This window comes from Schistocerca nitens, chromosome 1 (genome assembly GCF_023898315.1).
Source record: "Schistocerca nitens isolate TAMUIC-IGC-003100 chromosome 1, iqSchNite1.1, whole genome shotgun sequence".
NCBI lineage: Eukaryota > Metazoa > Arthropoda > Insecta > Orthoptera > Acrididae > Schistocerca > Schistocerca nitens.
This window is the reverse complement of record NC_064614.1, coordinates 948,842,083-948,855,053: the sequence shown is the minus strand read 5'-3', so window position 1 is coordinate 948,855,053 and position 12,971 is coordinate 948,842,083. Positions and strand designations below refer to the sequence as shown.

The 12,971-nt window shown below is 39.2% G+C and overlaps 1 protein-coding gene across 1 annotated transcript in view; it reads right to left on the bottom strand.

Moving 5' to 3' along the window:
* The window catches only part of LOC126194520 (leucine-rich repeat serine/threonine-protein kinase 1), a 405,923-nt gene that overhangs the window by 364,742 nt on the left and 28,210 nt on the right, over window positions 1-12,971 (bottom strand). Inside the window, exon 4 of the mRNA XM_049932772.1 lies at window positions 3,766-3,931. Within this exon, the coding sequence (XP_049788729.1) occupies window positions 3,766-3,931 (166 nt within the window). The remainder of the gene's footprint in view (window positions 1-3,765; window positions 3,932-12,971) is intronic.

The following is a 12,971-nucleotide window of genomic DNA, read 5'->3' as shown; positions in this document are numbered from 1 at the left end:
AGATGGCAGCACAATGCACCTAGTATGAAAAACGTATTTTTTGGGGGTGTCACATAGTGTAGATGCAGCATGAACCAAATCTCTTATAAAGGTGCACGATACAAGACAAGGAAGTAGTTAAAAATGTATTACCTGTATGAAACATTCTTGGATAATTATACTGCATGGTGGCTCTTCCTTTTGTTTCGTTCCAGAGAGTAAACTTATATATAGGTATAAGAATAACAGCAGCGATTATCATTTGGAAATGAATACTGTCAGTTTCAAGAAGTGGTTCACCAAACAGTTCTTGCCATACCTTGCTTCAAAGTTGGTCATAGTAATCAAAATGCCTGTTATCAATCAGCTGTTACAGAGAAAACACTAAGTACAAACACCACGAAAGCGGATATAGTGCTCTGGCTTAAATGAAAATATTCTGCACATTATAAGCCAGGCTCATGCCAAATTTCTGTGGCTTGTTAATTTATACAAGTCACCCAAAGGACATGTGAATTTGACTTCCATATACATGAATGTGGTCACTTCCATATACATGAATGTGGTCACACAGTTTTACACTTAGTCACATATCACTGTCAGTATAATCCGACAGAATTAATTTGGGCTTAGGTTAAGGGATACGTGGAGGAAAAAACAAAACATTCAACATAACAGAACCTGAATCACATGTGCGTAAAGCAACAGACAACATCTCCTTCAGCGTAAGCACACTGTGTGCGGCACACTGAAAAGCTTCAGAAAGAAGACATTGATAGGGAGTTGAGATGGACAGAAGCAGTGAACCTATCCTGAATCTACAATTAGGTGGTTCAGACATGAACTCAGATAGCAGTGGCGATTGTGTTACAAGGTACACTTTGGAAAGGGTGACTTTGATAGGGAGTTCAAGATGGACAGAAGCAGTGAACCTATCCTGAATCTACAATTAGGTGGTTCAGACATGAACTCAGATAGCAGTGGCGATTGTGTTACAAGGTACATTTTGGAAAGGGTGACTTTGATAGGGAGTTCAAGATGGACAGAAGCAGTGAACCTATCCTGAATCTACAATTAGGTGGTTCAGACATGGACTCAGATAGCAGTGACGATTGTATTACAATGCAGACTTTGGAACATAGTGCACTAATATTATTTCTTCATTTTAAAGACTCATGGTTTAAGAAAATATATTTGTCAACATACCAATTGCACACATGGTATACAAGAACTTCCTAGGCTTTATTGATTAGGAATTAGTATGTCATGAAGTATGTAGACTATAATGTTCAACATATTGTTCAAGGAGAAGCTAAGCTCTGCCCAGCGTGCTGTATGCCTAATTACTCGCAAGAATGTGGCTGGACAAATTCGTCATAAACTTCGATATTGCGACAAGTACATCCCTATCATTATCAAGGCATGAACTGGAAAATGCCTCAAAATGACGAGAAGTGTTTTCTGTCAAGATATCGGTGGTTTTTGATGTTATTGGTCAGCATTCCCTCGAGTTATTCATAGAAGATGGTCAACTATTTGTCTCTGCAGTGGATCATAAATACATTCTCTCACTGTAGAGTCGAAAGAGTTAGTTTCCACACACAATGGCCTTTGACAGCAAGAACTACGATAACATACAGCCAATTTTTATGATAGTCTTTTGCATTAGTCTTTCATACCAGTAATACATTTTTACTCACAAGAATTTACATTTAACTACAGTCAGACACACCCATAGAGATTCACAAATTATACACATTTTTAAAAAAATGCATGGAGTAAAAACAGCTGTCAAGCGTATATAATGATTTTGATTTCAGTTTTAAGTTAATTTTCTTGTGTATTACATTTTTACTTATAATACAATCCAAATTGTAATAAATGACAAGTGTCACAACCAGTTTCGATTATCTTGTCATTAGACAATCATGATTTTGAGAAAAATTGTACCTGATGTCTCCATAAAGCTGCATCAGCTGTTCTTGTTTTCCAACATAATGCAGGCTAATGTTGTGGAGTAGCAGACGCAAAGTCAAGACGTGAAGTAAGATTTCTCTCATGTAGACGACTGATCGAAATTGGTTTTAAAATGTATTGTTCCCTCTCATAGATTTGAACAAATAATAACATGCACCATAGGCAAGTGAACCTGACTATTGATGGCAGCAACACAGTTCGGCAACACGGACTTTTGTTTATCCGCTCTCTGCAGCCACGCACGCACAGACCTCATAGCCTCCACGCTTGCCTACACTCTGCCTCTATGCATGGTAGTACCATACTACGTGACGCGGGCTATAGCTAGTGTTGTCATAAGTAGCTTTGTGATTCATCAGCAACAGCAGCAGAAAAAAATCAGCAATAGCAGCAGAAAAAAATGTACTGATATTACATTGAAAAACATCATTTTTACGAGGGAACATCCAAGCAGCAGGACGAACAGCAGAATTCTGGAGTAGCTTTTGTTAAATAAATTTGTACATCTTTCATGTCTTTTCTTATCTTCTTTTTTATCACTTTGCTTCCTGTGACAATGCAATAAATGTGTGTAAATATATCGCATAAAATTTTCCACCCTCCACGCCTTGAAAGGTGTAGCCAACAACACTGTTCCATTACTTCAAAGGAAACTACTGAAATATACAACACATCCTATATGCTACATACGTAACAGGAGTATCCAGTACGGTCAGATGTGACTTGATGGCAGCATGCAAAGAGGAAAAGAATGGCCAATCTTTCCATATACAGAGCTTCATCTTGCTAAGCTGGCGTTATTTTAAAAGACTTGTTGTCTGGTAGAAATGGATAATTTAGTGCAAACTTCCTGTAAAATACCCTGTGGAAAAGTGACTTTTGCTTTTAAATTGTATGTGTAAATGTACACAACTGTGGGTTGTTTTACAGCTCTCCATACTCTACTAACTCAAGTGAAGAACCATCTGTTGATGAAAAATTTAACTCTTCTGGCAATAACATTACATTATTATTTTAAAAAAAAATGGAATCCCATGTCTTTTTACATCTTTTTTAAAAAGGAAAAACACACAGCTGACAATAACATTCCAATTTCCATTTCCTGATGTGTTCTGCTGTCACTTTTTTAATTCAACCCGTAAAACAACTATGTTCTTCACATTTGTGCTTATTCAGATACATAAATTTCACAATTGTTTATCTATTAGCCAAATATATCTGTGTGTTCTCCTGCTGCCACTTGGTGAGTAAATTTTTTATCTATCCAATTACATTATGTTTTAAAATATGTTTTCTGTTTTTTAGCTGTGGTAATGACCTGATATTGACTACTGTAGTCTCCAATTTTCATATTCTAGTCTCCAATTTTCATATTCTTGAGTATGAGATAGATTCTGTAATTTTTCTGTTTACTGTTTCTCACAAAAGATATTTTATATCACACATCTGCCAAAGAAAGTTATGATTCTGTAACAGCAACTGTACCATTTACATATTTCCCAGATACAATATTTTGCTATGTTGTCATCCAGTACACAACACGCTGATTTACCAGTCAATTCTCTTCCTCCTCTTTCCAATACCATTCACCTGATATCAATTAAATAATCATAAAAATACTTATTGATAAAGTCACTACATAGTGAAAAATCACACATTTTTCTCTCTGCTTCAAATAACAGTAATGTAAGACAGTAATTATCATTTTTATTTATATAAATTGTATACAACTCTTAACTGATGAAAATCTGAATATAACATCCATCATCATCTTAGTTAACAAAAACTCTGCGTGAACTTGACACTTACCAGCTGCCCTTTTCAGTACTTCCATACATTCTGTATGTTCACATTTCTCAGCAATATCCAGGGCTGTTAGGCCACTGCTGTCTGTTGCCACCACATCTGCACCACGTGCTAGGAGATGTTTAATATTATTGACATACCCATGCTCAGCACTGATATGCAGAGGGACCTATAAACACATATATACAGTCTTTCAAAGCAAGGTAAGAAACTTGAAATCATTGAGTTTAAATAAAGTTATAATATTTATTCTGACAGCTGCAATTGGTAATATGCAGTGCCGATTTTCTGGAAAAAGTTAAGTGGTACTGGAGTGACCTGCTTCCAATGTCTAACATTTGGAAATTATTTCTGTAAGAAATTACATCATGCTTTTAATGTGTAACTTAATGTAAGCAAATACGAGGGCGGTTCAGAAAGTAACCTCCGATTGGTCACAGTGCGGGTTGTGGGGGGAGTAGCGACGTCATCTGTGTGTTCACGCACTCAACAGGTCAGTCGGCATCAAGCCGTGATCGAGTGAACGTCGTACCTGCGCTAGTTTAGTTTTTGTGGCAGTTTGAAATGTGTGCTGCAATAGAAAACCCCGCCAAATGTGAAGTGCGTGCTGTCATAAGGTTTTTTACAGCCAAAGGATATTCTGCAGCAGCTATTCATCGTGGGCTTTGTGCCGTGTACGGACCAAGAGATATGAGTGAAGGAGTTGTCCGTGAATGGGTACGTTTATTTAAAAGTGGACGAGAAAACGTTCATGATGAAGAGAGGAGTGGTAGACCATCATTGGTGACTGACGAACTCGTTCAGACAGTTGATGCAAAAGTTCGTGAAAATCGACGTTTCTCAATGTCGGAGTTGTCTACTGGTTTTCCACAGATTTCTAAGACTCTCTTGTACGAGATAGTGACAGCAAGATTGGGTTACCGTAAGTTCTGTGCACGATGGGTGCCCAAAATTCTTACCGACCACCACAAAACTCAAAGAATGGCCTCTGCATTAGACTTTCTGTCACGTTATGAGGACGAAGGAGAACCATTGTTAAACAGAATCGTGACCGGTGACGAAACCTGGATTAAGTACGTGAACCCTGAGACAAAAGAACAATCAAAGATGTGGGCACATTCAAATTCACCTACCAAACCAAGAAAAGCCTCGCAAGATTTTTCTGCCAGAAAACTGATGGCAACGGTGTTTTGGGATGCCAAAGGGGTGTTGTTGGTTGAATTCATGGAACGTGGTACGACCATTAATCAAGAGGTGTACTGTGAAACAATAAAAAAGTTACGACGGGCTATACAGAACAAACGCCGTGGTATGCTGACTTCCGGTATCGTTTTTTTGCACGATAACGCCCGTCCTCACTCTGCTCGCAGAACAACGGCCCTTCTTGAGTCCTTCAAGTGGGACGTTATCAACCATCCACCTTACAGCCCAGACCTGGTGCCAAGTGATTATCACCTCTTCATGCATTTGAAGAAATGGCTCGGGTCACAGCGGTTTGATGACGACGAAGAGCTCAAAGATGCGGTCACAGGCTGGCTCCAGGCACAAGCGGGTGATTTTTATGCAGAAGGAATTTCAAAGCTTGTGAAGAGATACGATAAGTGCCTCAATCGCTATGGAGACTATGTAGAAAAATAGTGCAAAGATGTAGTTGTAAGATGTATATATTAAAATATTTTTATTTAACTTGGTGTATTTTTTTAAATCAACCGGAGGTTACTTTCTGAATGGCCCTCGTAATTCAGATTCATGTATAATATCTAGAATTAAGGTGAAAAGAAATGCCTTGCAGATGAATCTGATTGTTTAAATCAGGTCCCAAATCAGCATCAAAATATCTTTAACATATTTCTCCTGTTTCTGCTCCTTCCTTTTGTTGCCTCTTATCAATTATCTTCCATTCAGGAACCATGTCTCCACAAAGAGTCAGGTTGAACAGTTGTGAAGGAGTTCCTGCATCACAGTATTGACTGTGCTTTCAGCTGTCATGCATTCTGTTTCAATGACATGTAGGGAAGTATCAACTGGTTCCAACATATCAGGGAGCATTGCTCAAATATCAATAATCATTTAAGACAATTGGCTGATCATTGAATTTGCATCAAGTATCACAGAAATTTTGCTATACAATTCAATTATTTTTTGAAGACTTTGGATTTCATGTCTGCAGCAGCATGACTTAGTATGTTGACACAGGTGAACTTGGAATGAGTACGACCCATGTGCACTTCATTTAAATTCTGAACATCAATTTCTTACTCAAAATCATCTAACAGGTGATTCGCTTTGGCAACTTTTTAGACAGTTCTGAAAACATTAGCTGTTTCTTATCTGTCTCTCTCCAGTGCTTTAACACAAGTTCTAAAGATTTTTCACTTGCTATAGATAATATTTACAAAGCAGCTTTGTGGGCTGAACTTTATGTTTCAAGATATTCTTTCACAGGGACATCATCTGGTTTATTTTCCTTTCTCCACAGCATGACACAAACTGTTGAACACTGCTATGAAATATTAATTCCTCATATACTCCTTCCTGGACCCAGTATCCCAAATTTCTTACAACTTTTGCTAGGTAGTTTCTAGTTTTTTTTCCTATCTACGACTTGTTCTCATTAAAGAAACATTTCCTGTTCTACTCTCCAACAGCAAGGAAGATCAAAAACAACACTATTTACAGAAGCAGGCCTGTAAGTGAATGGCACATTTTCAGTACATGCAATTTCATTTACATTCTTTTCCTCTGTCATTTTCATCACCACCCTCAGAGAACTTAATCTTTTTATTTGTGCTTAATCTTACGATTTATTTAGACTCAAATTGTAACATGATTCCACACTTTGCCTTAACTTCATCAACACTGAATATGGAAGTGAACAAACATCACGATATAACAATGAAAGAAGTGCCTTCTCAAGATGTATTTTAATATCTGATCATATAAGGCTATAATTTATTTCCATGACTCTTAACATTCACACGTGGATCAATTTCAGTAACATTCTAGCCATGTCTGAAAAGGCCATGAGATTGGCTGCTGTTACCAAAAAGGAATTTAACATGTCCTAGGTACAGATTAAATCTGATATCACTAACTGATTTCACTAATAATGCCACTGATGTATGATTTTTTTGCCTTTTAATACAAATAAAATGTAGCTTGTTCTCCCTCTCAGGGAGCAAAAGTAAAAAGGTAGTGGTAATACGTGTAGGCATATAACACTATTAGGGAACAATTTAGAAAAATCAAAGCTTCCAAAACTGAAAACTATTAACTTCAATAACAAGTATCAAAATCTTAGAATGACACAAGATATTAAGAACTGAGACTGCATTAGTTACAATGTTTCAGACTCTACATTTATTACACAAGAGAAAAATAAAAGATAAATGATGAAATCTCTAGAGCTGGAGCACAAGCTCAAATTGAAGAAGGGGAGCACAAGCTCAAATTGGAGAAGGCAGGGGTAGGAAATTGCATTTGTGCTTTTCAAATGTACCACTCCTCTAGATTTTACTTAAGCCATTTAGGGAAACCATGGAAAACCTAAATCTGCAATGCCAGATCTGAATCTGAGCCCCAGTCCTCCTGAATATGAGACCAGTGTCTTAGCAATGTGCAAGCTTGGTATGTAACAGACAAGTCGCAGACCTGGAAACTAAATGTCAAGACTGGAAACAATGAAATCAGACACGTCCGAAAGAACAGACACCTTGCATTCATATAATTGGTTCACCTAGATGGGCAATAGATGCACATTCTTCAGTGCAGATGCAAAAGTACATCTAAGCTCCTGTGGGAATCTCAGAGTAGCGAGCATGGGGGAAATGGACAGGGACTGTGGATAGATGGTGCTCAGTGTGAATGTGGGTCAGCAGTGAGGCATGCCAAGATAGTCCACGCAGTTGCGATGAACACTGTGTCTGGGTGGCACACTGGTTAATGCACCTGCCTAGTAAGAAGGAGACCCCCGGTTCGAATCCCAGTCCAGCACACATTTTCACTTGTTGCTGTTGATTCCAATTTTCCAATGCGGGTGACGTTAGTAATCCCTTCCATTTCCCGTGCTTTCTGCCCCCTCCCCCTTCAGTTTACATATAAAGTATTATTTGGCAAAGCAAAATGATTACACAGTCAGGTTTTCAGCACCATTGTGTTTATGTCCAAGAAGCGTGGAGGAGAGGGAGTAATGATCTACACTCCAGTAATATTAAAAGTGCAGCACTGTGACACGCTACATATCTGTATGTGCCACTGAATGAAGTACCTGTTTACAACATGAGCAGAAACAGAACATACAGTTTATCTCACCTTGGCTGCTCACAATGCTTCGGTGGCATTATCCATAAAATTACCTTCTCCACTGACACTGCTATCTTCAGCAGCCATATCTGTTGATTCATCATATGCTGCTTCAGTCATGGGTAATAACGCCGACCCTTTGTTCGAAGCTATGCCACCTGATTTTATTACATTTTCAGTTTTGTCTCCTCTCAAAGTACCTCTGCCCCAGAAGTCAGCAAACGCTATTTTGGTATGATACACAGCCTTTCAATTCTTATAATGTCACAAAATTAATTAAATGCTAATGTCACAGAAGTGTGAGCAAACTTGTGTGTGATGTAATGATTAGTGTTTTTGGTTGTTAATGCCAAAGTCCTAGTTCAAATCCCTGTAATGAACTCAAATTTTTCTCTGGTTGAAAGATCTGGAAGGAGAACCACTCAGCCTTGTGAGGCCAACTGAAAAGCCACTTTTATATACAATGCAGCACAACTGATGCCCAAGTCGTTGAAGTATCATTACATGAAACAGTTTACATCAGGCTAGATGGCACATGACATTTATTACGTAGCAGTAAAAGCATCAGCTGTTAGTCTCCCATGCATTGATGACTTATTGACTAATCCATTGTTAAGTATGGGACTGTTGGAAGCCAGTGAAGGCACTCCAAGACAGGAAAGAGAGACAAAATGCAGAGGGCAGGTGGAAATTGTAGCGTTTAGATTTCAGGAGGTAAACAGTAATGGAGAGACATCTGGACTTGCAGAGACTCCAGGCAGCTGTTCCAAGGCAGGAATTTCAGTTCAGAGAATTCATTGGTAAAGTGTCACAGTAAATGGCAATCGCAAAATGGCACATTTTAGCATATGCAGCAAGCTCGTACTTACTCCTGAGAACAGCAGTGCCAGTGGATTCACACAAGTGAGGCAGGAAATGAATTAAACTGCTGGAACTGTAGTGCCTACCCCTGAGAAACAGTCCTCGCTCATAGGGTGGGCCAAAGCAACGTGAAACACTGTTGTTGCTAGCATTTTAGGAAGAGTAGTGAGGTTTAGTTTTTAGTTTAACACTGTTGCTACAAAACATAGAGTTTGTTAGCGTAGAGGCCAGGAAAATTCCTACCTATAGAGTAGGAGAAGGGAAAGGATCTGAGGGTGGTTGGCCACAGCATCAGGGAGGTGCAGAGCCACATGTCAGACTGGTCGATGTTTATAAAGCACCGGTGGTTTTGCGCACTGATGATTGATAGAGAGAACTGTCTGTCACAATTATCCTTTAAAAACTCTTGTTTTTATTCAAAAGAATGCTTAGTCAGACTGTCAGGACATTAACTATGTGTTCCTCAACAAGTCTGTTTTCTCACTTGGAGTGCCCCCTAGAATTTTTGTACCTTACGATGATTCTAGTGACTACTGTTTCTGTTAGCTCTCACCCCACGGATTCAGATACTGACATCTGTTGTGCCAAAAGTCAAATTATTTGCTTTTTCTAATGCTTAGAAATAGCCTTCAGTGCACTAGTTAGTACGAATGCAATAAGTACGTATATTTCAGACCTTTGACTTATTTAACGTTGTGTAAAATATTCTTACAATCACCTGCCATAATGGGAAGCTTTTTACCTTCCTGCATTTGCTCCTAACTGCTCAGTAACTGCAGACTGACCTGCAACCCCCTTTAAGTTCTCAGAGTCTTCCTCCATCCTATGCCACAACAAGACATACCAGGACAAGACATATGTAAACAATTTCTGGAGCAAGGTGAGGGGTAGTTTATGTGATTTTTGAGATCGATGGGTAGTTCACATATATTCAGACCAAGCCCAATGTCATGACTGGACTGATATCATTGAAACTGTATTAAAAGCATCACATGCACTCCAGTGAGAACAGATGGAGCAAGAAGAGTAGAAGGAAGAATCAAATGTCCGGACAATGGAAAATGCAGCCAGGGCAGACCATCTTCATGACTGCACGACGTCATGGAAGGCATGGGAATGACTGAGCAACAACGTACTGGAACAGGGGCCTTGGTCCTGACAGGCCGCCACGGCAACAGCTCAGCTGTGATGGCAGCAGAGGCAGCGTGGTCCTGAGGGCGCAAGGCGTCTTTGTGAGTTCCAGCAATTTCCACGCAAACTACATGCAGTGAGCAGCGACTCAGCGGGCAATGGCCCTGCACAGGAGAGCAAAGCAACACTGTGGGAGTCGTGCAGTCATGTCCCTCATAGCACGGCATACCTGTGATGACACACACTCAGTGGCTATGAAATTTCTGCTTGTCTCTGTACAACTCTTCAGTAGACAAAGTAAGTCATGGCCTCATCTGACACTACAAATGCCAGGAATGGAGCAGCAGATAACATTAACATCAGTGATGCCCTTAAACTTATTCTCCAGGATTTCAATGGTACAAAATCTGCATTCACTGAATTTATAAACACTGTGGACATTGCTTTTGAACTAGTGCATGAAGTGGACCATCCAATACATTAAAATTTGTAATTACCCATATTGGGGTCCTACATGGAGTAAAGTGCTCATGGGAAGAAGTAAAAAAATTGTTCAAAAATTATGCACGTTCATATACCTCGGACTTCTATGCCTTTAAAAAGGGTTCCAGTAAACAATCAGAGAATCAATTGCAGACTGGGAAAGTAAAGTAGATTTGCTTCAACATCAATTTTGTGAGGCTGCCCATGGTGCAATGCCAGAGTAAGAAACCGGCAAGATTTTTGGCATAAGTGGGAGTATTAAGTAGAGCAGTAGCCATTCAGAGAATCTTTGATGGGCACATAAAGTATAATTGGCTCACGTGAGTCGAGAATCAGAGACTTCAAAAACAGTCAGAGTCCCTCTAAGAAAGTGAAGCCAATTGTGTGTTTCAAGTGCCACAGGCCAGGGCACATGGCTAGTGAGTGTACCAACAAAATGTGGTAGTCTGTGAAAAACAAGAAGCAGGGTAATGACAGCAAAGCATAAGATTAGTTGCCTTACACTGAATTGGGAAAAATATTTCAAGTTGACAGTGAAAATAAAAATGAGTTTGTAGTGCTGACAGCTGTTTTAGATCTAGGCAGGAGAGGAACTGGATATTCCCTTTGCCAGTTCAACTGATAGACTTCTTCACGAAGTATTGCATAGTAATTAATTACAGCAAAGTAAAACCTGTGGTTCAGGGCCAAGCCAGTTAAACTATGTACAGGGATAAAAATGCTGGGTGCAAGTACACAGGGGTGGAGGCTTACAAAGCCACAAAAACGTTTTTAAACTGTGAAGTGTGTATGCACTAGAGTTAATATTTCTCTGAATCACACAGAGGAGCCAGTAAACAAAAGTAAGCCAAAGAAATGGCTAAGTAAACAAGGTACTCGTATATCGGTAGGCAGACGTGTCGCCAACAAGAAATGAAAGTTGCAGAGTGTAAGGAAGGTCAGATAGCTAAAATAAAAAATTAGGTCCTCATGGCGAGAGGATTTTGAGGATAAAGGGTGTGGATGTTGTAGGAAGGCACGCACCAACCAGAAATACTGGTGAGAGTATGAGAAAGCTCTTGTTTGATTACTGTGTTAATACATGAGAGGAGGTGGTTTCTATTGAGATGCCTCAAATTAAAGTGGCAGAAGTTCCGCAATTTAGCACAAGTCTGAAGCAGACTGCATTTAAGATAGAATAACTCTGGAGTGAGAAAAAAGTCGAGTGACACCAAGCAAGAGCACATGTTCCAAGTGCTAAAAGAGAAGCTTTTCAACCTCCCTGTATTACTGTACCCTGATTTTTGTAAAAAGTTTATAATCCTGACTGACACAAGCAATTGGCACTGTTCTTAGCCAAGGGGAGGTAGGTAAAGACCTCGTTGCATACACATCCAGAACTCTGAACAATGCTGAATAAACTGAACAACTGAAAAAGAGTTATCAGCCATAGTTTGGGCAGTCCAACATTTCAGCTTGTATGTGTTTGGCCATAAGTTTACCATTTGTACAGATCGTAAACCACTGCAGTGGCTCACAAATATTGGCAATCTGTCCTTATGTTTAAAGAAGTTCAGACTGAAATTAGAGGAGTGTGATTGCAAAATTATACAAAAAGAGCAAAAATGAGCAGGTAGTTGATGCACTGGTTAGAATAGGGGAGGTCCAGTCAGCTGATGCCAAAACTGGGGAAAATGAAAGGCAGGAAAAGTCAACAGTCAAGGAAGATGAATGACATGAGATTACTGCTGAAGAAAAAGTGGAAATTTTGCGGCAATTCCATGATGCACCCATAGATGGTCATCACGGAATCACAAGAACATAATAAAAAAAATTTAAAAAAAGATGACATAAATACCGTTGGTTGCACCACCAACATCAAGGGGTGTTTGGTAAATGTGATATTGATATTGTCGGTCCATTGATGGTAACGCATAGAAATAATAAGTACATAGTAACACTAAAGGATGCTGCAACAAAGTCCATAGTAGCAGAACTGATATAAAAGCAGGGTTCAGGTACAGTGGCTCATATCCTTGAGGAAATAATCATTTTGAGATGTGGGAAACTGTCGGTAATACTGAGTGACACTACAGAAAGCGAGCAGATTGTAAAAGACTGGTAGGCTACACACTACTTCTTACAATCTCCAGTCACATGGAACATTGGAAAGATTACATACAAATACAGTGGAATTTCTGAGTCATTGCATCAACAAGGTGCAATCAGATTGCAACCAACAGTTCCAATTTGTGGTATTTGTGTATAATACCACTCCCCAGAACATAAAAAATTAAACATCACAAGTTGTTTTCCAGCACACAATGTAACATACTGTGTGCATTGCAAAGAGGTGCCACAGGTGTCAGTTATAATTACAACATTGCGTACTTGAATTTAAAGAGATCAGTCAGATGCACCAATGTGCCATGGATTATAACAAACAGTGTAAA